This window comes from Tyto alba, unplaced genomic scaffold (genome assembly GCF_018691265.1).
Source record: "Tyto alba isolate M040663 unplaced genomic scaffold, T.alba_DEE_v4.0 Super-Scaffold_22, whole genome shotgun sequence".
Lineage (NCBI taxonomy): Eukaryota > Metazoa > Chordata > Aves > Strigiformes > Tytonidae > Tyto > Tyto alba.
The window spans coordinates 32,975,862-32,998,145 of NW_024881296.1; the positions used below are offsets into that span (position 1 = coordinate 32,975,862).

The following is a 22,284-nucleotide window of genomic DNA, read 5'->3' on the forward strand; positions in this document are numbered from 1 at the left end:
GAAACCATAAGTTACTATGAAATAAAATAATAGAAACACATCTTGTACTCAAGGAAAAGAGTTCAGTAAGATAAACAGCTCATTAAACTTGGAAGTGATGTGAGAAAGAGAGTGAACTAGGGGTTTTTTTCCTTCTCCTTAAACTTTTGTTCACTTGCACACCTTATTCTCATCTCCTCTTGTTTCTCTTTTCCTTTGTGAGGTCTCCTGTATATCTGATAGCCATATATCTCAAATTAAAGCAGTGAGACTCTGGTCCTATTAATTGTGCATGTTAACAAATGGAGGTGCACACCACAGGGAAGGTACTTTTAGTATCTGAGCAACAGGGCATGTATATTTTATTTCAATGACTGTTTGAAAACAAAAAAGCAATTAATTTCTTTTTCTTTTCAGTTCGAAAGGACATAGTTCATATCCTCTCAGATCTAGATGTCGAGGTCAAGGATATAACAGACTGTTATGATATTAGCTCTTTCCTTCAGCCACTGTCTTTGGAAGATGTATTTGAGAGAACAAGCAAGGAGTTTCCTATGGTTGCTGAGATAATGGAAGGGCCTTCAGGAAGCCAAAAACCTTATAACTTATTGTATATAGGGAAAGAGATTGTCATCTACAAAAAGTACCAGGCAACAAGAGTCCTAGCCTCTGAGATCAGAAGTGATTCTCCCAAAAGACATTTTTTAATCCCTATGAGCTACAAAGGAAAGTTCAAGAGAAGACCTCGGGAGTTTCCAACTGCCTATGACTTAGAGATAGCAAGAAATGAAAAGGAACAGCTTCATGTTGTAGCAACTAAAGCCTTTGATTCCCCCCATAAAGAGCTTTTTTCTGTTTCGGTTGGAGATCAATTTCTAGTTCAGCAATGCCAGACTAGTGAAGTTCTGTATGAGGGAAGAAAGAAACTCATAGACGTTTTAGCTTGTGAACAAATACTACGTGATACATATAAGAAAGTGCTCCTCCCTATGTACATGGAAGGTGGCTTTGTGGAAGTGATTCATGACAAGAAACAGTACCAGCTTTCTGAGATTTGCAAAGAATTTCGTTTGCCTTTTAATGTCAAAGTGTCTGTGAGGGACCTTTCCATTGAGGAAGACGTCTTGGCTGCCTTGCCCGGTCTGCAGTTTGAAGAAGAAATCACAGACTCCTATTTGCTGATCAGTAGTGCCAGCAGTCCAGTGGAGAGCTGGGAGATTCCTGTATATCGTTTAAACATGTTGGTCCATTTGCTCAGCAAAGATGTCCAGACAGTTGCACCACCTGTGACTAAGACAACAGTGGAAGAGATCAGTGAAGAGCAATACTATATGGTGCGAAGATATGAAAACCAAAGCCTTCATCCACCACCCAGGCCTCCCAAAAAGCCAACAACACTTGCACCAAAACCTGGTTTTGCAGTATCTAAGCAAGGTGTGTCTGATGTACTGCAGGCTCCAGAGGTAAGGTATCACATCTTATCTTTGAATCTCTTACAATCATAGGCCTTGCTTTGTCGGTTTACAGTCTCCATTTCACTGGTGTATCTTTATGGCATGTACACAGATGGCTCTCAGTTCCCTGTAATAGGCAAATTAACCATTATAGACAACAATGGCTAAAATCTCCAGTGTGTGCTAATTGATCCATGAAAAACAATGGAATCATGTCGACTCACAGAAGAAATCTTGGCTATATAATTTTGCATGGATAATCCTTTACTGCACCAGTGCAAAAGTGAAGAGAGAGACTTGAAGTGACTATATTTAAATCTTTATTAAGGTAAGCATATATTTTCATGATGTAAAGATAATTTTGCTCAGCTAGAAATGGTAGAATTAAATTCACAGAAAGGCAGGTTCTATAGATATTTTTGTCTGCATGGTTTTGCACTTACCCAAGTGGCAAATAGATTTAGAATAAAAAGGACTGCTCCTTTAGAACAGTACTTGATGTTAAGAAAGAAGTGCCCCTTCTGGAACAATTTTCTTCATGGTTAATCTAAGGCAATGCATTTGTTCATTAATTTTTGTGTTGGGTCTGGCTGAGGTGGAGTTAGTTTTATTCACAGCAGCCTGTAGGATGCTGCGGTTTTGATTTGTGACTGAACCAGTGTTCGTAACACACCAGTGTTTTGGCTATTGCACAGCAATGCACCTACAGTGTCAAGACCTTCTCTTTTTCCCAGGCTTCCCCCCCCCAGCAAGTAGGCTGAGGGTGGACATTGGGTTGTGAGGGGACACAGATGGGACATCTGCCCTCAACTGACCAAAAGGATATTCCATGACATATAACATTGTGATCAGCAATAAAAACCAAGGGGGTGGTTCATCTGGGAAGGTGGCCATAGCTCAGAGACTGGCTGGACATTGTTCTGCTTGTGGGAGGTGGTGTGTGACTGCCTTTGCATTACTGGAGGTTTTCTCCTCTTTCCTTCATTTATTAAACTGTCTTTACCTCAACCCACGAGTTTTCTTGCTTTTGCTCTTACTGTTGTCTCTCCTGATGAGATCATCATCCTGATGTCCAGGGGTGAGTGGCTGAGCACCTCGGTGGGTGCTTAGGCACTGGCTGGGGTCAGCCTATCACAGTTTTCTGGCATGTATTAAAAGCATCAAAGAAAGGCATCTTGATCGACTCTAATGAGACAGACTGTCCAGGAGGTATTTAATCTAGGTTGCAGTTGCTCCCATGTGCAAATACAAAATCCCTACAGGGGAAGAAGAAACAATGTTGAAAATACTTTCAGGTCTCTACATTTGATTGTGCTGCACTTTAAATGTAATGTAACTCATGGAATTATATTTTGGGGTGTTGAGGAAGAGGGGGTTTTTGTGCTGCTCTCAAATTAAGGTCCAACTGTAGCCACCTAGGAAGGGGAGCCTTTGTGAGTATCTCCCCTTGCCTGCTGGAGGTGTTCCTCCCCTCAGTGCCAATTCCAAGACCACATGCAGGTCCACAGCTGCGCATGGGTCCTGGGAGATGGTTACAACAGATCACAGGAGAAGTGAATGGGTAAGGCAGGTCCCTAAGATCAGAGTAATACAGCAAAAGGCTGTGCCATTTTATTCTGTCTTTACTTGTACTGTGGAAACCTCTGCTAATTTGTGCAGTGAATCTTGTACAAATTTAGATAAGCCATCCTGTTAGGATACACGAGAAACTGGTCCCTGGAGCTAACAGGCAAGCTGTCAGCCCGTAACTGGCCTGGGGTACAGAACAGGGGAAGAATTCCCTTGTCAGGAGAACTCAGACCTCCTGCAGTTACTGATGGCTGTGTGTGCAGAACAGGTAGATGTTGACGTTAAACTAGATTTGTGCAGAAGATAATAATTTCCTGAAGTGAGGAGAGAGCAATAAGGGCAGGAGCGGGATCAGCTGGGGTTCCTTTGCACATTCAAGAGTGAGAGTGACCTTAGACTGCAGCTGCTCAGAGAAAGAAGCGCATTTGAACAGACTATTCCAGAAGACATTTTTTTGCCACATGCTTGTTATAAATAAATAATAAACTGCAGTCAGAATGCTTAGAGTTATGCAGATTCATAAATCTCCATCCCTGGAAAGGTGAAACGAGTAGAGATCCTTTATTCATAAGATTAAACGTCCTGAGCTGTAGCATAATAGGTTTAAAGTCGCACAGAACGCATTCTTTTCTGACCCCAGAACCACAAATCCTCTGAGAGGATGTAGATGGTAGCAGGTAGGCTCTGCCTCGGCCTCTCTGCCAGCAGTAGCGATAGGGGAGAGTGCATTTTCTTCTACATGTTATCAGGGATGTCTGAAGGTTCAGAATGTTGGAAATTGTGCCAAACTGATAAATGGCCCTCTTTGCATATTTTGTGACTATGCATAGACTTATTTGCATAAATAACAGACGAACGTCCTAATGAGCTGAACTTAAGCCTGACAAGGTGGCAGCCTGGAATGAGCTTTAGTGCTGCATGAATTGCCATGCTCCTCCTGCAGGCAGCTCCCTGCCTGGTGCTCAGGGAGCTCGGGCTGCTTGCTGGAGGGTGGTGAATGGCTCCCTTGCCCACCAGTTGGGAAGCTCTGCTTGGCTTGGTGCTCCAGGATTAAATGCTGCTGCTCCATGAGTCCATAGAGGACTGAGATCCGGCTGGTCTGTGCCAATACCTGAGGATGCTCTGCAAGGGTGGGTCACCTCTAGCCACAGCTTGTGCTTTGATCATCTCTTAGCTCTCAGCAAGGCTGTGGGGGCAGAGAGGCTCCAGCTGTCTCTGCCTGCTGTTCCCTGACCTTGGTGAGGCAACACTAGGGCCAGGAGAGGGACTAGGCAGTGTGTGTTTCAGTGTGCACTTCTGGTCATGCGGATCACTGATTTGCATGAGATTAGCAGCCAGCATGGACTGGAACCTCGGATGACTGCAAGAACTGCCTCTGCTTGCATGCAAGGTGCAGTGCTGCAGAGACACGTAAAAATGCACAGTTCAGCAAAGTCCAAAGACATCAGATGAATTCTCAAACACAATATAGCTGCATTAATCAAGTGCTCTGCCCAGTGTCTTCACAGGGCAAATTAAGTTGGCTTGGCTCCTGCTGACACAGCTTTCACTTTCAGAGCCTGGGGATCTCTCTTCTCCCCTCCACAGTGCAGGGTAGACTTTCCTTTTCCCTCTCATTTGATCATTTTGTTCAGATATGAAACATCCAGACCACATATGTTTGCAATTTTGTATTAGTTGTTAACTGAATATAGAAAGAAAACCCCCAAGGAAATAGATGCAAAGTAAACAAATTAAACAAAATAGCATGTATCAAATGATTAAATTAATCTGATATTTCAGATATCAGATATTTATCTAATATCAATATCAGATATCTACCTAACAACCAATATCACCTCTACGCACAAACCCTACTGGCTTTGCAATCCCAGCTGAGGACAGTGGTGGTCAAACAGCAATTGTACCTTTTGTCTAATGGTAAAACTTGGGATACAAGCAGTAATTCACAATAAATCAATTTTCCTCACGGGAATCATTGGAATAAAGTCCTCAGGGAGCTCTAACTTCCATGCTGGTTTAAATAGTTTAAACCATTCAGTTTCTGATTTGTGAGTTTATCTAGAAAATGAGAATGACCTAATAAAAGCCCAGAAGTTAATGCTACCAATTTGAGAATGGAGCACCTCACTCACCAAGTTGTTCCTGGAGAAAAGTTCCCATGGGAGGAACCAGTTAGGACGTCACCTTCTTGAGATTAAAAATAATTTAAAAGGAACAAGACAGATGTGTTTGTTCTTTTCACAGTTAGAAACACCATGGTAAATACAACAAACCAAGTTTTCACTTAGTAGCTCCAGAGTAATGTTTTGGGTGGGACCTGAACCGAAAAGGCTTGAAAATTGTTTCCTAAAATTTCCTTAGGCTTTTTACCTCCTACCTACAGTTTCCTCCCCTTCAAGGGTATTCAAGCAGCAAAAGTTTTCTAGCTTTCTTTTTGCCTATCAGAATTACCTGTTCAGCTGAGAGACTGACATAGTACTATGTGATCAACAGATTGAAAGAAATTATCGCCAGCACAGTTCCAGCAGTGAATATCCTTACAGATTTAAGAAGGTGTTAATGTATGTCCCTCAATGGCTTTGTTTTAAATGGAAACAATCAAAGAAGAGCCCACACCAAATATTGCTATGTGCATGTTAATGCTGGGGGAACTGTAATCAAAGCATGGAAGGCCACAGTTTAGTCCTGCAATACCCGGAGGGCACTAAGTGCACTGCTTAAGGGAATTTAGAAAGACAGTAATTGTCTCCTGATAAAGAGTAAGAGAGGTTAGCTCCATCCAAGGCTATTTTCAGTGGCCCACTTAAGCATGTATCTAGCCTGAGCAACAGTAGTATCAGTAAAGTACTCAGCAGCTTCAAGTTAGGATTGCTGCTAAATATATTTATGAATGTGGAACTGGAAAAGTCAGTCACAGGCAGTAATCTGTTCGGCTCTGGCAATAAAGCTGAGAGAATTCCAGCCAGGGAAACTTGAATTTAATAAAATAGCAAGTATCAGGGCATGATCGTTAATCGTCATTCTGTGCTAAGGTCCATTATCCTTCAAAAAGTCATTACAGTGTTACGATATCAGGAACTTCCTTGCTTTCTTGCTTTTTATTTCAAAATTAAAATGAAAGAAAAATTATCACTTCCATCTCGCTTTGCAGTTCTACAAACTGAACTATCAAAATCTGCCATTAACATATTTATCGCATCTGTCTTCACAGCAAAATGAAGACTTATCTGGAATTAAATTGATAAGACATAAGCTGCATTTTTCAGCAAATGAGTTTTCCTGCAGCGCCTCCCTTCCTTCCTCCTAACTATTTCTTTTCTGCTTCCTGAGCATTTTTCATGTTTTTAGACTTTATAGAGTATATTTAACACAAATATTTCTGCTGTGAAGCAAGAAACTAACCTTCCTAAATAAATACGTATTAGAAATGCATGCAGGACAGACAGGAAGAAATAGGTAAGAACAGACTTCAGGAATTAATAATCTTTTGGCACTGGAAATGAGGGAGGAAAGTGTGGCTCATTAGTAGATGCAAAAATGTGCATATGCAAATGTAAGAAAATGGGTTTCTCTCTGACAGGTGCAGCATTGTGACTGCTGAGGCTGCAGCCATGCTTCCTCTTTCTTTTTCTCTGTCCCCACTGAAGAGGTTTCCCTCTCCTTGAAGTCTCACCTCTCTCTTCCCCTCCTTCCCCACATCCCATGTATTGTTGCTCCACATCACTTTCCAATAGCTTTGTAAGTCCCGAATAAATAGCATGGGAAGGCTGGAAGTGCAGCCCTTACAGGTTAATGACCACCCCATGTCATTATGGCCAAGTTCTTGAAGTCCCTCAAAATCCCATCCTCACTCAGTGTGTCAGACCCCAGATCCTCCCAACTCCTTTCCCTGCAGGTACTCATTCCTCCAAGCACTATGTCCACACTGTGTCACAGGGTCTCTTTCCTCCTACCACCCATCCTGTGTCACATGTCCCTGTTTTCACCTAGACCCATGCATCTTGGGCCTCCCAGCACTGTACTTGTCATGTACTCTTCAGACTCTCCAAGTTATATGACCTTGGTTCCCCAGTCCTCTCTATTGCTTTCAGGCAAGCTTGTTTTTTCCTTTTCCTTGTTTCTTCCCACCTCTCCCCCACTTGCTCTTCTCTCATGTAGTGAGCTGAAGCCAAGGCCACAGGCATTATTGGGTAGGAGCTGCCAGGACATCACAAATTGTACATGGGTTTTCATCTTCCCCAGAAGCACCTGTTCCAGACCTCAGAAGAGCATCGAACTGGAACAGGCTGTATATGTTGACAAGTGTCAAGCCATTTAATTCTCTTGTAGGTTGGCCAGTCTGAGCTGAAGGACTTTGTATTGGTGTTCTGTTGTAGAGACCCTTATAGCTATGTCCATAACCAGGAACCATGACCATTTTCTGGGAACCCTATATGCATCCTGATACCATGCTGGGCTGCAGCCTGTGTGTGTGCCAATCCAACCTCATGTCCTGGTTTTTTTCTGCAAAAGAAACCAAGCAGTTCTGGCTGGAGAAGCACTCTCATCTGGATGATGGGGGACCAGGACTGCCAGGTACCCTATGGACTGTATGAAACAGCAGGAAGGAGTTAGAGGAGTAGGAGATGCTAAAGCCTCAGATAACAAATGACTGGAATTTTCCTGATATTCTCAGTATGGAGAGCTGGCATTAAGACCTTTTTCTCTTTTAAACAATACTAAAAGCTTAACATTTCCACAGAGAAGCATCAAGTCTGTAGTAGGCACTTACTGTGGATTGATGTTACTCTCAAAACCAAAATACAGTGGGGAAGATAGCAATGTGCCTGCCAGAAGGACAGGCAGTAGATAATTGCCTGAAAAACTAGCAGGGCAATCTGAGGTATAAGTCTCATTGCAGAAAGCCATTACTGCTACAGGAAATGCTGATATAGTACATGAAATTAAGGAAGGTACAGATGAACATTTGGATATGCTGACTGATGAGAATGCCAACTGGTTAAAAGTGAATTGCGTAATTTAGAGCTAAAAATGAATTACTTGGAGAACAAAGAGAAAAGAAATATAAAAAATAAAAAGGATGCCCAGAAGAAATAAAAAATTGGACCACATGAAAATATGGAACCCTTGATAAGAAGAAGAAAAACTCTGCATGGAGTGTTTGAGCCAAAAGTCATTGATGTCAGTAAGGGGAGAATTGGTTGGCACATTTTCTTCTGTCTTGCAGAAAGTACATAACATAACAAAGCACATAACAAAATCAGATAATTATGTCTAATTATGAAGCAGGACAAAAAAGTGAAAAAATTAATCCAGAATTCTAGGAAGCACTGCAGCAGAATAACTCTCCAAAAATATAACTGGGGGAGGGGATCTGAAATTATTTATTTTTTCAGCTGGGGTTCCAAGCAGCCAGTCTCCCCACGAGGCTGTTCTCCAGTCTGCACCCCATTGTTTGCCCTTCTTCTCACAGCAAGAAGTTTAGAAATCTAAGTTTGTGGATAGCTCGTTATGGAAGTGCTACCTATTATGGCCTGTATTTTGGCCCATTTGGAAGTTGCCAAAGAGTTTTCCAGTTTGAACTAGCCAGAGATAATCTACACCATAATGAATTTCCAGCAGGAAGCACAGCCCCTGTACTCCTGCGATGCCTGCCTGCAGCACTGGCATGCCGCGACCTGCCGGGAGCTCCCGAGGCTCCTGAGAGACAGCTGCTGGCACCCTCTGACTCCATCCCTGCTTGAACACCTTCAGGGACTTTTCCAGGCTCTGGAGGCCAGCTGGCATTAGGTGGCTGATGCCTCTGCTAGTAACTCTTTCGTTCTTCAAATTTGTGGGGCTGCTTGCAAACTGCAGACTGGGAGTGGGCCTTGGGGTGCTCTAACTCCCAGATCATGCCCAGGAGCTGTTTGGGAAAGCGCTAGTTGGCACAGGTTGAAACTGAGCCTAGGGATGTTTACAGCTGCTGTTTAATCAAGTAGTGTTGACATAGCCTCTGATTAAAAAAAAAAAAAAAAAAAAAAAAAGAAGAAAAGAAGGATGCTCATCAGAGTCACTCAAGTGTTGTATGTGGTCAATGTAAAAGAAAGCACTGACATTTCCCATTTACATTATGCCTTCCTTCATGAGATTCAAACTTTTTCAGTGCTGTCAGAGCTGAGCATCCCAGAACAGAAAGCATCCCAGAAGGTTGGGATTATGCTTTGAAATATATTGCCCCATGAAATTAAATGAGAAAGTTGCTGTCAGTGTGACAGCAGGGTCAAATCCCAAAGGACCTATAGGCACAATTCACATTTTCCAGAGAGTCCTTGCAGTGAGGAATTGAGTGATTATCAAGAAAGAGTATGCTGTGGAGAGACTCATCAAATGCATTAAAATTTGTAAAGACAGTCCAAGTCCTGGGGTTTCCTCTCTGCTTTTTGAATGTGTTAGTCCAAAGACATGACATAAAAAGCATGGAGATAATAAAATGCATAGTGAGGTTTATTAATTATTACATGAGGGAGCTTTTAAAGGCTGAAAAGCAATGTATTTAATGTCTGTACTGAGAAAATTAATTTCCCTTCTTTATGGATACACTTGTATAATTTCCACTGAACTTTGTCAAGGTATTTAACAGCATTATGTTCTTGTTCAACCTCAGGACATGAAATAATTTTACTAGTAAATATTTTAAATGGCAATATGTTGTGATGCTGTGGTTCAGTTTTTCCTCCGATGGGTTTCTTTTATTCTTCTTTTTTTTTTTAATAGAAAGCAGCTACGGGTTTGAGGAGGCACAGGGTATTCTATTCTGTTGTGATTTCCATGGTGCCACTGAAAAATCAGAACAATGATCCCAGCCTTGCAATGACTGTAGGCAGTGACTTGTATCAGTGATCCACCTGAACTAGTGTGACGGAGTCTTAGTAGAGTATCACTTGATACGAGTCACAGGAGAAAAAAAGGAAGTGAAAGAAGCCTCTTTGCTAGTTTGTGGCATACCATGCACCACCCTGATAGACAGCACAGTGGCTAAAGACTGCTTAGACTCTGCACGCATTTGGGCTCTAGATTAGCTAGAGCTGAAATCTAATTCATAAAACAGGATAAAACTTCTCCCAAAGCATCACTTTCTTTTAAACTTTAAATTCAAGAGTTTTTGAAAAAGTAAGTAAAATTTTATGTGTGAAATTAAGGAAGCTTAATTTGGAAATCTGGAAGCTATCTCTCTGTTTTGCATAAGTGGTATATGCATGCTCTGCAGTATTGATGAGAAAACGAGTGGCTGAGCTTGCTTGTGAATTGCTCTCATTTGAAGGGAGATGTCCCAAACAATTGAACAGCAACTCTTCAGGAAAATTCTGGCCATGCAGGGCACGGGGTTTGCAGGAGGTCAGTAGATTTGGTTTACATTTCCACTTCTGTCACATGCTGCTTTGGTGACACCAGACAAAGCACATAAATATCATTGCCTCAAGATACATGAAGAAACTGCCGTGTGTGAAGAAAGAGTGTGGATTTACAGCTCGTTAGTTACTTTATATGGATGCTTAAATCTCAGGTAAATGCAAGATACATTGCCTCACTTCTCGTAAGGGTCAGAGCTACCTCACATTTACTCTGGAGCTATAACCACACAGACAGTTGCCATGGAGTAGTTAATGAGCTGTAAATCCATGCTCATTTACTTGGTGGCAACTTGTTCATGTAGCTGTCTCTTCTGCCTATGAAACGGGACACAATGCTTCATTTTCCCATCTTGGATATTTTTGCATATATGCAGCATTTTGTGCCTTCGCTGCCACAATAGGAACAACAGTAACAGCATTAAAATAATAACAACAATTAAATTCCTGGACACTAGTACATTTAAACCTTGCTTAAAAGCTTTCAACTGAATGTTAATTTACAGACGACGTGCAAAAAGCAGGTGACTTGTCTAAGTCAACTGGACTCTGAAGTGTGGATATTTGAAAGAGGAAGAAACAAGAAAGAAGAGAGATGTGAACTTGTTCCATTTACCATTGCAAGGTGTCAACCTTGAGGCTCACTAACACCTTTGTGAACTTGGTCTTTTGTTAACCACTTCATAGTTTATTCTTGTAGTAGACATTGGCCTTTGTGCTTGCCTTCTGCATCTGCTGTGGTATATCCAGTGTCTTAAGCCTAGCCTTCACCTGTTGTCTTACAGAAAGTAGCAGTTAGTTTGAAGACATGAAGGGCTATGGATAGAAAAGCAGATGCTTCTCAGAATGCCTCCACACATTTCCCCAGTTTGTGGGACTTTGACAGATGATAACATTAAACTAAAAGTTGCATGTTAAAGGTTAGTTTGTGCAAGCATGCAAGGTGTCAGCAAGGGAAGAAAATGAGGAAAGAGACCGCTACAGTATGGGTTATATATATTTTTATATTGATAGATCCTATTTGGATAAAAAGTAGTGGGATGTAACTGATGATGTATAAATGAACGCCGGACTAAAAAGCCATTTTTCTAAGTCAACGCTAGCACACAGCTTTTACAGCCAAATCATTTATACTACTCGCAGTGATGGAGCAGCAGCACCATTCCGATGGAAGAGCGGATTAAGGAGGTAGGCTAGGAAGGTGAAAACGAGAACTAGTGAAACAGAAAAATGGGATATCCAGTTATCGTCTATCAAACTGTGAAATGGGATGGGAAAGCAGAATTTATGTAGGATAAAGAGAATTGCATTTTTGTCATAAAAAGGCTTTTCTGAGAGGGAGGATTTTTCTTTCTAAATACATTGTTTTCCCCTTGTGAATACCTTAATTCATAACTATGCTGCTCTCACCGTCTCTTACATACAAATGAAAAGTAGTGTATCATAGAAGAAATCTGCTCTGCTTGAACCACACACAATGATTTTAAAATGTGTACATACATGGTAGTTAACATGAAATATCTGCTCTTTATCTGTTGCTTTGCACCTTGCTGAACAGAAACAGATCATAGAGGTCTTGGTTTGCCTCGTACTTATATTCCGTACTATCAACACCTGATGATGTGGACACACAGGCTACAAGCCTCCTATGCTACTGATATTCCCTCTCTGTTCTCACGGTTCAAGCGGTAAGAATGTGGATGCAAAAACATGGAAGCTAGGAGGAAAACAGAAACTGAATCCTTAAACAGCAGGCTTAGATTTTGCGTAAGGCTTTTCGTTAGTTTGCATCTTCATAAAATACAGAGATAAAATCCTCTCATGAAATATTGAAACCACTTCTGCCCCATATGAACATCTGAATGTAAGACATCTCCCTCTATCCTCCAAAATGGAAGGTAAACCTGCTTATGAATGTTGAGTTATTGAATAATAATATGCCAGTGGTCTGATGCTGCTATTGTTGAACCTAAATGAAAAACCTTATTAATCATGGATTTGACAGCTCATTCAGTTATAATAATGTTTCCTGTCAATCCAAGCTCTCATTATAATTGGATCTTACTTAGAAAGGAAGATGCTCCATTGACTGCTCAGATGGAGGAAAATACAGGTTTGAAAATGAAAATATCAGTCTGAATTCTGTTTCCAGGGAGCCTGCTTATGCATGTACAAGTTGGATAACACTTTAATCCTTGCTGTGTGTCACATTTGGACGTTGTTGTAATAAGATTCTCTCACTGACTAGACACCAGCTCTAAAGTCATGACAGTGAAAGTGAAAACAGGAAGAGTAAATGAACTTTTTCTTGGGAATGCTGGTATATCATCACTGCAATTTAGCTGCAAAGAATTAACTGAAATAGATGGCTCATCTACATAAAGAGGTGTGCTAGGCTGTGGATTCACATTTAATTTGGTTTCCTGCATGGCCCCGTTTGTGGTCACTCAGAGAATTAAGTTGTTTCAAACCAAGGCAATTCAGTGTGCTATAGGAGTGTTTACAGAGAGAGTCAGGGGCAAGGAACTGTAAATTCACACCCTAGCTTACTGTGCACTATCTTTATAAACAAGGCCAGAGACAGGACAAACAGCTGAGAAGGTTATAAAGGCAGACGAATATTCAGACCGAGACTGAAGACACTTGGAAAAGCATCTCAAATAAATGCTTTTTAGAGAAGACTGAGCAAAATCTATAAACTGAATATTGGAGGCCCCAATTCCATGGGTGTGGCAGAGGAAGGTGGTGTATTTCCATGCAACTTAGGCTCAATTTAAAAAAAAAAAAAAAAAAAAAAAAAGAAGAGAAAGCACTTTTCTAGGGCAGCTAGAATGATAATCCCCAGAAAGTGTTCTTGTTCACTGATAAACCAATGTGGTTACAATAAATGGGAACTTAAAGTAGCTTTCTAATGAGTAGTATAATGCCAGCAAACATGGAGAAACCAAACTGTTTTCACTGCCATGCAGGACAAGTAGCAAAGAACCCGGTAACATTGGGCCAATGTGCAGATCAGAAAATGGTTATAAAGTAGGAAAGAAACCTGTCATTTATAGTTACGAATAGTTAGCACTCCCTACAAAAGAACATAGTGAGATGTGAATATGAAATTTTTGATACAACTTATTTTGAGGAAAACAGAAGTTGGAAAAGCTCACCAGCCTCCTCTGGCAGAAAATAAAGAGAGGCAAAGTAGCCAACAGGAAGCTGATGCAACTGATATAAAGGGTATGGCAAGTCCTTTTGCAGCTCTCATTTTGGACATGCATATGCCTGATTGATTAACTGGTGGACAAGTAAATTTATGTCAACTTCAAGCAACCCCCAACCCTCCTTCAAAGCACACAGTGTAGGGTTACCAACATGCTGGGATATCAGATCATTTGAATATTTGTAGTAGTGGCAGTGAATGTTTTCTTAATATGTCCCAATAACTTTTTATTCATGACATAAACTACAAGTCCAGTGTCCTGGTTGGGGCTGGCCTAGAGCTCCCGTTGGTCTGGCAGCGGGAGGAGCTGCAGCCCCCTGAGACCCCAGGGGCTCCCCAGGCCCCAGTGCCCTCACCTGTGTGCGGGGGCGGGGGGAGCACAGCTGGAGGGCTGGGCCCCGATTGGCCGATGGTCCATGTCATGTGACATTGCGCTCACTATATAAAGGCAGGAGTGGGCTGGGAGGGGCTCTCACTTCCGGGGGTGTGGCTGTGGGGCCTTTGTGTTGGGGATCGCCGGCCAGGAGCAGGTGGGTGTTGGTTGGCGGGTGGTGAGCAGCTGTATGGTACGTTACCCGCTGATACTGTTGTCAGTGTATTGTTCTGTTACTGTTATTAAACTGTTTTTATCTCAACCCGTGAGTCTCCCTTTGCCCCTCCGATTCCCTCCCCATTCCCAAGTGGGGGGAGGGTGGGTGAGCGACTGTGTGGCCTTTAGCTGCTGAGTAGGCTCAAACCACAACATCCAGTGAGGCTAGAAGGCAAGTAGTCCTAACTGCGACAAAGCCAGTCTTCCTCAATATACCTGTAGAGAAAGGTCTTCCTAAGAATCCAAATGATGAGAAGTAGTGTTGTGATCAAGGATGAGAATGATTTTGTGATAAACTAAACATTCAATAATGCTGTTAACATCTAGTAGGCTTTGGGTGTGAAAAAGAAATAATAAAATTATTTAAATTATTTCATTCTCAATTTTCACCCAGAACCTAGCCAAAATTTAGGAATATCTAGTATTTTGTGAGTTAATATGCCATTCTTGGAGCTTCATGTTCAGTGATAGATTTTTCAGAGTACACGTGAACTGTACCTTCTAAGGTTTGTGTAAGTTTAATTTAATGGAATTCATTGCACGAGTGTAAGGGCTTACTGTTTGTGTGCTTGATCCTACGACAGATATACACACTGGGAAGAAGAGAGTAAGCAATCTTTTCTCCCTCAGTGCCTCAACTAGATGAGGCACAGAAGGGAGAATAGGCTGCAACCCATATCAGAATTTAGTAGCCATACGGAGACAATATGCTTGCTTCTATTATTTGTCTTCAATCATTGCAGATCAGCACTATCTTTTACTTTGCTTTGTGCCAAGCAGAGACAACTTAGTCTTTGCTGAGAGTGCAGTGCCTGAGAGAAATAAGGATAAGAGTGAAAGTAAGTGCTGCAAATGTGAACAGAAAAAAAATTCCAAGAGAAAGCAGAAAGGGCTTCTTTTGTTTTTGTTGTTGTGCATTCATTTTTAAAGTATTATGCATGAGTAGCTGCCTGATTTCTCATCTCTGAATGAATAAATAAAAGTCAAGATTCATCTCGGGTAAAGAGTTAATATCAAAGAGGATTTCTTGTGTCAATAAAGTGCAAAGATCATCCAGTCATAGACCAGAAGTCATCATATGCCTCCACAACCACTCATATAGTGTAAATTTGTGGAGGTTGTGCAATGGTTTGTAAAGTGACTATTAGCATAAAAAGCCCATAAAATTTCCCATGGAACTATGCAATTCATGTGATAGAATAATATTTCAAACAATACTTTTTACAATATATAACTTGATCAGCAGCTGTTGAATGCATAAAATTAATATTTATATTCATGGCATATCTGTGAAAAGGTCAAGTAGGAGACATTTTAATCCCTGTTTTCAATTTGTGGCTATATGTTTAGAGTAATAAATCATAGCAGCTTTCAAAAATAACAACAAACCCAATAATATACAACTAAAATTTCTGTGGAGTGTAGATGAAACTAATTTGTTTTTCCTGGGCACCTAAACACATTTTCTTTATTTGTTGGTTGTCATCTCTTATGTAATTACAAAAAGAGATTTGATATCTAATGGCATAAAACATTATGCTAACAATTTCAAATTAATGGGAACCAGCGTATTTCAAAAGACACATTGCCAAGCACTGCCATCATATTTTTCATAACTTTTTCAAATGTAAATATATTTTCAAATGTACAAATGTAATTTGTATTTACAATTTTCAAATGTAAATGCAACTTTTCATCCTGATGGCAGGTACAGCACAGTTGTAATAACACAGTGGTCTGCGATATTAATTTATTGATTTTAAAAAATTCTTTACAAATTTTTTACGTGCTTATACATTGTATGTACTCTTAACCAAAATATCTTCCTTGGGTTTCTCTCGATATGTAGTGTCGTTCAGATGTAACCACAAAAAAACCTCTGCTCTGATATGAAAATGCCTGTCAGAGCTTTTGGTTTCTCTAGCTGATGCCGTTCATTAGGCAGTGCCAAATGGTTTCCTTTCCGAAACCCATACTACAGGCGCTCCTTTGACTGCTCTACTGTTTGTCTAGCTGCTCAGCTGTGTCGACATTTTGACGCCTATGTTCTGCCTCAGGCTGTCTGTGCTTGGATAGATGGGCCTCCTGGGACTCGTGCAGACTTGGTTTAAGGAAACACATCTCCATTCGCTTTAATGGAATTGAAACTTCTTCCAAGAAATGTGAATTTGGAAGATGTGTTTTGGGAGAAGAAGATGGCACATGTGTTTCTTCAAAGCTGGGCCAGCATGTGGCAGTGGCCAATGGGGTGGGACAGCCCAGCTCCAGAGATAGGTGTTTTTGCTTAGGTGGCAAGGTGTGTGCTATACTTCTAAGCTCCCATTATGGACTATACTGTCAGCAGCACCTAGAGAGTTAAGTAGACACATTTCAGCCAGCCAAATTCCTTTTTAACTGTACTGATGAGGTTTCCTGACTGTAGTCAGGGCAAGGACACGTGGAGCATGTAGACAAGTACATGTAGTTATATATGGTTTTGTGCCTTGAGCTGGAGCTGAACTCCAGCCATGGGGTAATAATTAACCCAAACTGAATGATAGGCATCTTTTTTTCATGATAGAGCTGTGATTAGTGCATTTGTGTAGGGAAAGGTTCACCACATTATGGCCGCTGCATGCACGAAGCCCGTCAGCAGTTCCAGTGAAGCCCTGGTCCCATGGCTGTGTTAACTTGGACACTGCAGGGTTGAGTAGGTCCAAGGTCTGAGGTGAAACCCTGGTTCAGAAGGAATTGTTTCAGCAGGGAAGGCTGAGGCTTAGGTGTCCCTGTGTCATCCAAGAATCCTACAACACACCTGTCTGTAGAGGAAGAGTCACATTCTCAGAGGACTGTTTTCATCCCCAGCCTATGAGCTGCTCTAGTGTCATGCTTCTTTGGCTCTTCCAGGTATGTGGCGCGTGTCTTAGTCTCTCAGCCTTCTTCAGGAGACTCATGGGGTTTGGAAATTTGGTCATATGCATATCGAGGGTGGAGTTCATTCCTGTACAGGAAAAAGCATAAACATAACTTAATTTACAAAGGTTTGAGAATCCATGCTTTCCTGTTGTGCACATTTCATTCCTACTGAAGTGAGAAGGTGTTCAGCAACAATGTGTAAGTAAGCATTTAATGGAATTACTTAGTAGGGCTGGAAAAAGTTTGTGTTTGTCAGATTTGGTTTTATTTAAGAAAGTCAGATATTGTCATTCCAGTTCTCTCTGGGCAAAAAGATAAAGAATTCAAATGTAAGCTAGTTTTCCTGTTTCCACACCTCTTCTAATGCCAGTAATTGAAGGGTACGCTGAATTGTAGGATGTCTAACAGATTCTTGTTTTCATCCACAAATTTGCTTTTGTAGCATTTTTTATAACAGGAACTAGGGACACAGATGAGATGATGCATGCGTGTTTGAAAGGCATCAGAAACATTGACCACTCACAAGTGATAGCAGTGGATTTTTTTTTTTTTTTCAATCCCTTATTTAAAACAGGTTGCGTTTGCTTAGTGGTTGAATCTTTGTTTGAAGTCTTGAAATTTTTGAAGAGTATCCTTTGCCCTCTGCAAACATGCACATACACGATAAGTCAGAAAAGATGAAAAGTGTTTATTTTGACAGTCTAACCCTATAGCATGCCACATGCTTTTCTTACAACAAGATGAATAATGGGGATTTCTGAAGCCTTCATCTTCACTCCTGGCGAAGATGTAAAGCACCAGCTTGAATTAAAAAAAACAATTCTAGTAAGCTTTTAATACCTTTATCGTGACAAAAAAAAAAAAAACACCACCTTTAATTATGTGAATTTACATTTGAAAAATCCATTTACATTGGAAGAAATGTGTATGGTTTGTACTTCTGCCATGAATTTTGATTCCTATATACTGAAACATTGCACATGTCAATATGTCTGTTCTACAAAACCGTATCCATGTATTACAGTTTTCCATTCCTCATTGGTATATAATCTGTAACAATTTGTTAAAATTCTGCTCCACACATATAGGGTAGTATAGTTCAATAGGTCCTCTCCTCAGGACTCTTCCTTTGCTTCCTCACTGGATATTGCTAAATGTAGCATTATAGAGGTACAAAATTGTTGAGCTTTCCTTTTTTTAAAAAAAAAAAAAAAAAAATTATTTTTAATTTTACCAATCCATTTCATTCATGCTTATTACACAAGCATCTCACTGTATTGAACTTCTGTCCTAGCTAATTTTCAATAGTAGATCAAAGAAATCATCCACAGAATAATTTTGTACTAAAATTCTTTAATTTATATTTAATCAATGTGTCCCCAGCTACCAATAGCACAGGGTCCATATTTTCATTAATAGGTGTAACAAAGTAAATTTATTTCTCTATCATGCTACTTTCTGATCTTTATTTCACTAACATTTCTCTTTCATCTGGAAGATGTATTAGTGAATAGATTTCATTTATAGAGAATTATCAACTACAACACACCAAACCATATTGGGGACCCTCACCTAAAGCCTAGTAAGTTAGGATTTTTTATTAATTTACGTGAAATGGTCATAGCTTACAGACTGAGATAACCTTGGATAGGACTTTTTTTTCAAATCTGAGAGGATTATCTACAGATATACAACTTCTAAGAGCATTTTTGTGCACCTATCATTACATTACATTTAAAAGCTTGTTCACTTAAGGAAAGATGCCATCTCTACAGTTTCAAACAACACTTTTGTGGAGAAAGAAACCAAACCCAGAAAGAGAATACTTTTCTATGTTAGAAATGGATTCACTTCTGCCTAGTCTAATAATAAATGCAATATTCGTCTGTAAAAATGTTTTTTAGCCACGTAGTCTGTGTTTTACACTTTACAATAAATGGGGTGATATAAAATCCTCATTTAATAAATCGATCAGTCTGGGAAAACATCACTGTCTTTTAACTTGCAGAATATGACTGATGAGTAAAATGTTCCTAGTAAAGCGTATTCAGTAGAAGTTTAGAGGATGAAGCACTTGTTAACACCTCTGTTCAGAGCACTATATCGTCTCCTACTACTGCAAAACTTTTTCTCTTTAAATGATTGCATGTATATTTTTAATATCACACACTTCTTGGTTTTTGATTTGCTTTTTGTGGGCCCATTTGGATATATTTTTTGAGAAGACAGAATTTTTTAATTTAAGCAGTATTTTTAAATAAAAGGAATTGGCAGTAAGAAAATAGAAGCATAGTAGTTGGTTTTTCAACATTCCCAAGGGACATTTCACAAGTGAACTGTCTTGAGACACATTAGCAGATAAAAGTACCATTACTTAATGTTTCCTGAGAGGAAAAAAAAAAAAAAAAAAAGCAATATTGTATCACCTTTGAAGGACCATCAATGTATCATTGGAAAATGAATAGCCCAGTTGTAGTCCCTCTGTCTGAAGGGATCATAACTGGTTGCAATAAAGTAGAAATCCTTTGGCTCCAAGGCAATGCCGAATGCAGCCATGTCGTTGAGCTCAGTGATCTTGACAGATGCTGTCTCGGATGCTCTTCTCTAAGAGTTTAGAGGCATGATTCCTTCTGGCTGTAATTTGTACCACTTTAAATTGGGGGGGGGGACACAAGGCTCTAAATTCCACTACAGCAAAAATTAATTTTTTACTGCTTTTTTGTGACTGATATGAATGCAGGCAGGAGATTACATTCCATGTGTGGATACTAACAGCACATATTGGTGGTGTGAGGAGTGTATTCATGACTGCTCTACTGCTGTTGCTTCTCTTTAGAAAGATTTACAATCTCCACGAAGGGACCAGAAAGCTCAGAGAATACACTGGCTCTGACAATAATTAATAGTTAAGGAATTTTTTTGCTTTAAATGTGAACATATCTAATTTTTACAACTGTTTTCCCTGCTGCCATTTGTAGCCTTTAAAGCTAAAATTTCAGGAGTTTTATGTAAACAGCCTAGAAGCCTTGGTTATAGAATTCCTGTGTTTTACTTCTCTCATCCCTTTGTTTCCTCTGCTTGAGAGCTGAAAGGTCTGTTCCTATTGCTTTATGTATCTATATATGGATTCTCCAGATCTACAAATCTTGTAAAAACACTGAGTCACCAGAGAATCCCAAAGGATTAATAATTTAAATAAAAACAATCAGGACTGGGTTGGTGTTTTACAGTCAATAAATGTCTTTTTCCCATACCATTTACAATCAAAAAATGTCTTTTCCTGATACTGTTTCCCCTTCTAATGCATAAATAATTCCTCCAGCGTCAGTAGAGCTATGCTAATTTATACCCACAGAGGACTTGGTCTCAAAAGTCTAATTTAGATTACAACACTGAAGTGGAGGGACTTGCCATTTTTATTTGTATGGAAAGTACCCGGCACTCAAGTAGTGGTGTGCCATTAAATAATTTCTAGAAAATAAATTGCTGTTTGAAAGGCTTGCTCTCGGGTGAAATTATATCTTTTTGTATGACTTAAGACAGATGCAATGAGTTAATTTGAACATCTCCTCTTCACTTCCGTAATTTTGTTCTCTCTCCAATCTCCCGTCTCTCCTCTGCTGAGCATGCCTTCTTCACTAGATCTGACTGAAACAAATACATCCTTGGATGGTAGCTCATGTAATTCATTGCAATGTTCCCTCTGTTCTGAAGGGCTTTGGTAAAAAACGAGGTAGTAGGGCATAAAAGTAGTCGATGTCAGCTATAGCTCCTGGGGCAGCTAAAAGTTGGATGATAAGAAGACTGTTTTAAGCCATCAAAGCTCCCCCTTTCTCAGCCGTAATTTTTTTGTTGCACAGCACAGAATTTCACCCTAGGGTTTTTGACTGAATAGTGACGGATTTGACAACACTCACCTGCACACTGGACATGTAGCCATTAACAGGGTGCTTCACTTCAGAGGAACCATGCAATTAAGACAGCTGATGTTCTTTTACTTTTCAAGTCTCATGTTAGTAACTTCATAAAGTCTGTGCTCTGTTTTCAGTGGTCAGTTTTCTCCTCAGCATTAATTGCTGGAGTATTTGCCCTAGTGGTACCTCAGGCATGCTTCCGTGTCGCCCTGGTCCAGCTTTGATGCTGCCACTTTTACACATTAGCTTTTCCTTCTGACAAAATTAATTTGGGGCCAGCAGGGCAGCCATGCACACGTGTAAATGCTGCTAAACACGAATGAGGGCTGTTTTGTTTCCAAACAGTGAAGAAGAGATGATCCTTGCTGAAAGAGCTTGCCATCTGAAAAAAAAAAAAAAAATCTGCAGAAAAAAACTGTATCAAGGCTAAAGCTGGTGCTATAGCTGATGTAACTCAAATGGAAAGCTTGTGTGGCCTGTAAAGACATTATGGGCAGTGTGAGAAGCTATGAACTGCTTACTAGTATTTGATTCTGTGCCTGTCATTTAATCTCGGTATTCATCAATGCTTACCTGCCTTACAGTTCAGTGAAATGCAGTGTACTGCATTCTGCTTTCTATTTCATGTAAGTCAGGTCCCCTCAGTGTCTCAGGTAACACTGTGAGCCGGTTGGTAATTATTGTCATGGTGACCAGATTATACAGTGAACCCTCACAAAAGGCAACTCTGTCTTAAGGAATCAGTTTTATGTTTTCTCAGAGGTTTTAATATATTGGGGTTCAGATAAATACACTTCTGCAAGGACACCGTTTTTTGATGCATTTTGATGATGAAGTCAGTTGCTGGAAACAGGATTCTTTCAATAGTATGTACAGAGATTATAACAGTTTTCTTTATTGGCAGACTGTATTTAAATCAATTAATCTTTGCACCCTTGACCATAACTTAGTGGATTTTTTCTGACCTGAGACTTCTGCTTCATTCATTCAGGTTTCCAGCATTCTGTATTCAAAATATTTGTATTTTATAAAAATACAAGTATTGGTGTATGCCTGTGTCTATGTTGTCAAGACAAATGAACTAAGGCAAGCTTGATTTTTTTTTTTTCTTCACATTTTTCATGTTAGTATTGGCTATACAAGAGGACTGTAGAAGGGTAATATGAAAAGAGATGAGAACAAAAGACTATTACTAGCTATGAGGATCCTGGGCAGGTATTTAATACTATTGCATGTCTGTACCTTTAGTTTCTAGGCAGCTGGAGGGCTTCTCACACCT

The 22,284-nt window shown here is 40.1% G+C and overlaps 1 protein-coding gene across 1 annotated transcript in view; it reads left to right on the forward strand.

The window, feature by feature from the left end:
* THEMIS (thymocyte selection associated) overlaps positions 1-22,284 on the forward strand; it is a 75,668-nt gene that overhangs the window by 26,294 nt on the left and 27,090 nt on the right. Inside the window, exon 4 of the mRNA XM_032992858.2 lies at positions 397-1,442. Within this exon, the coding sequence (XP_032848749.1) occupies positions 397-1,442 (1,046 nt within the window). The remainder of the gene's footprint in view (positions 1-396; positions 1,443-22,284) is intronic.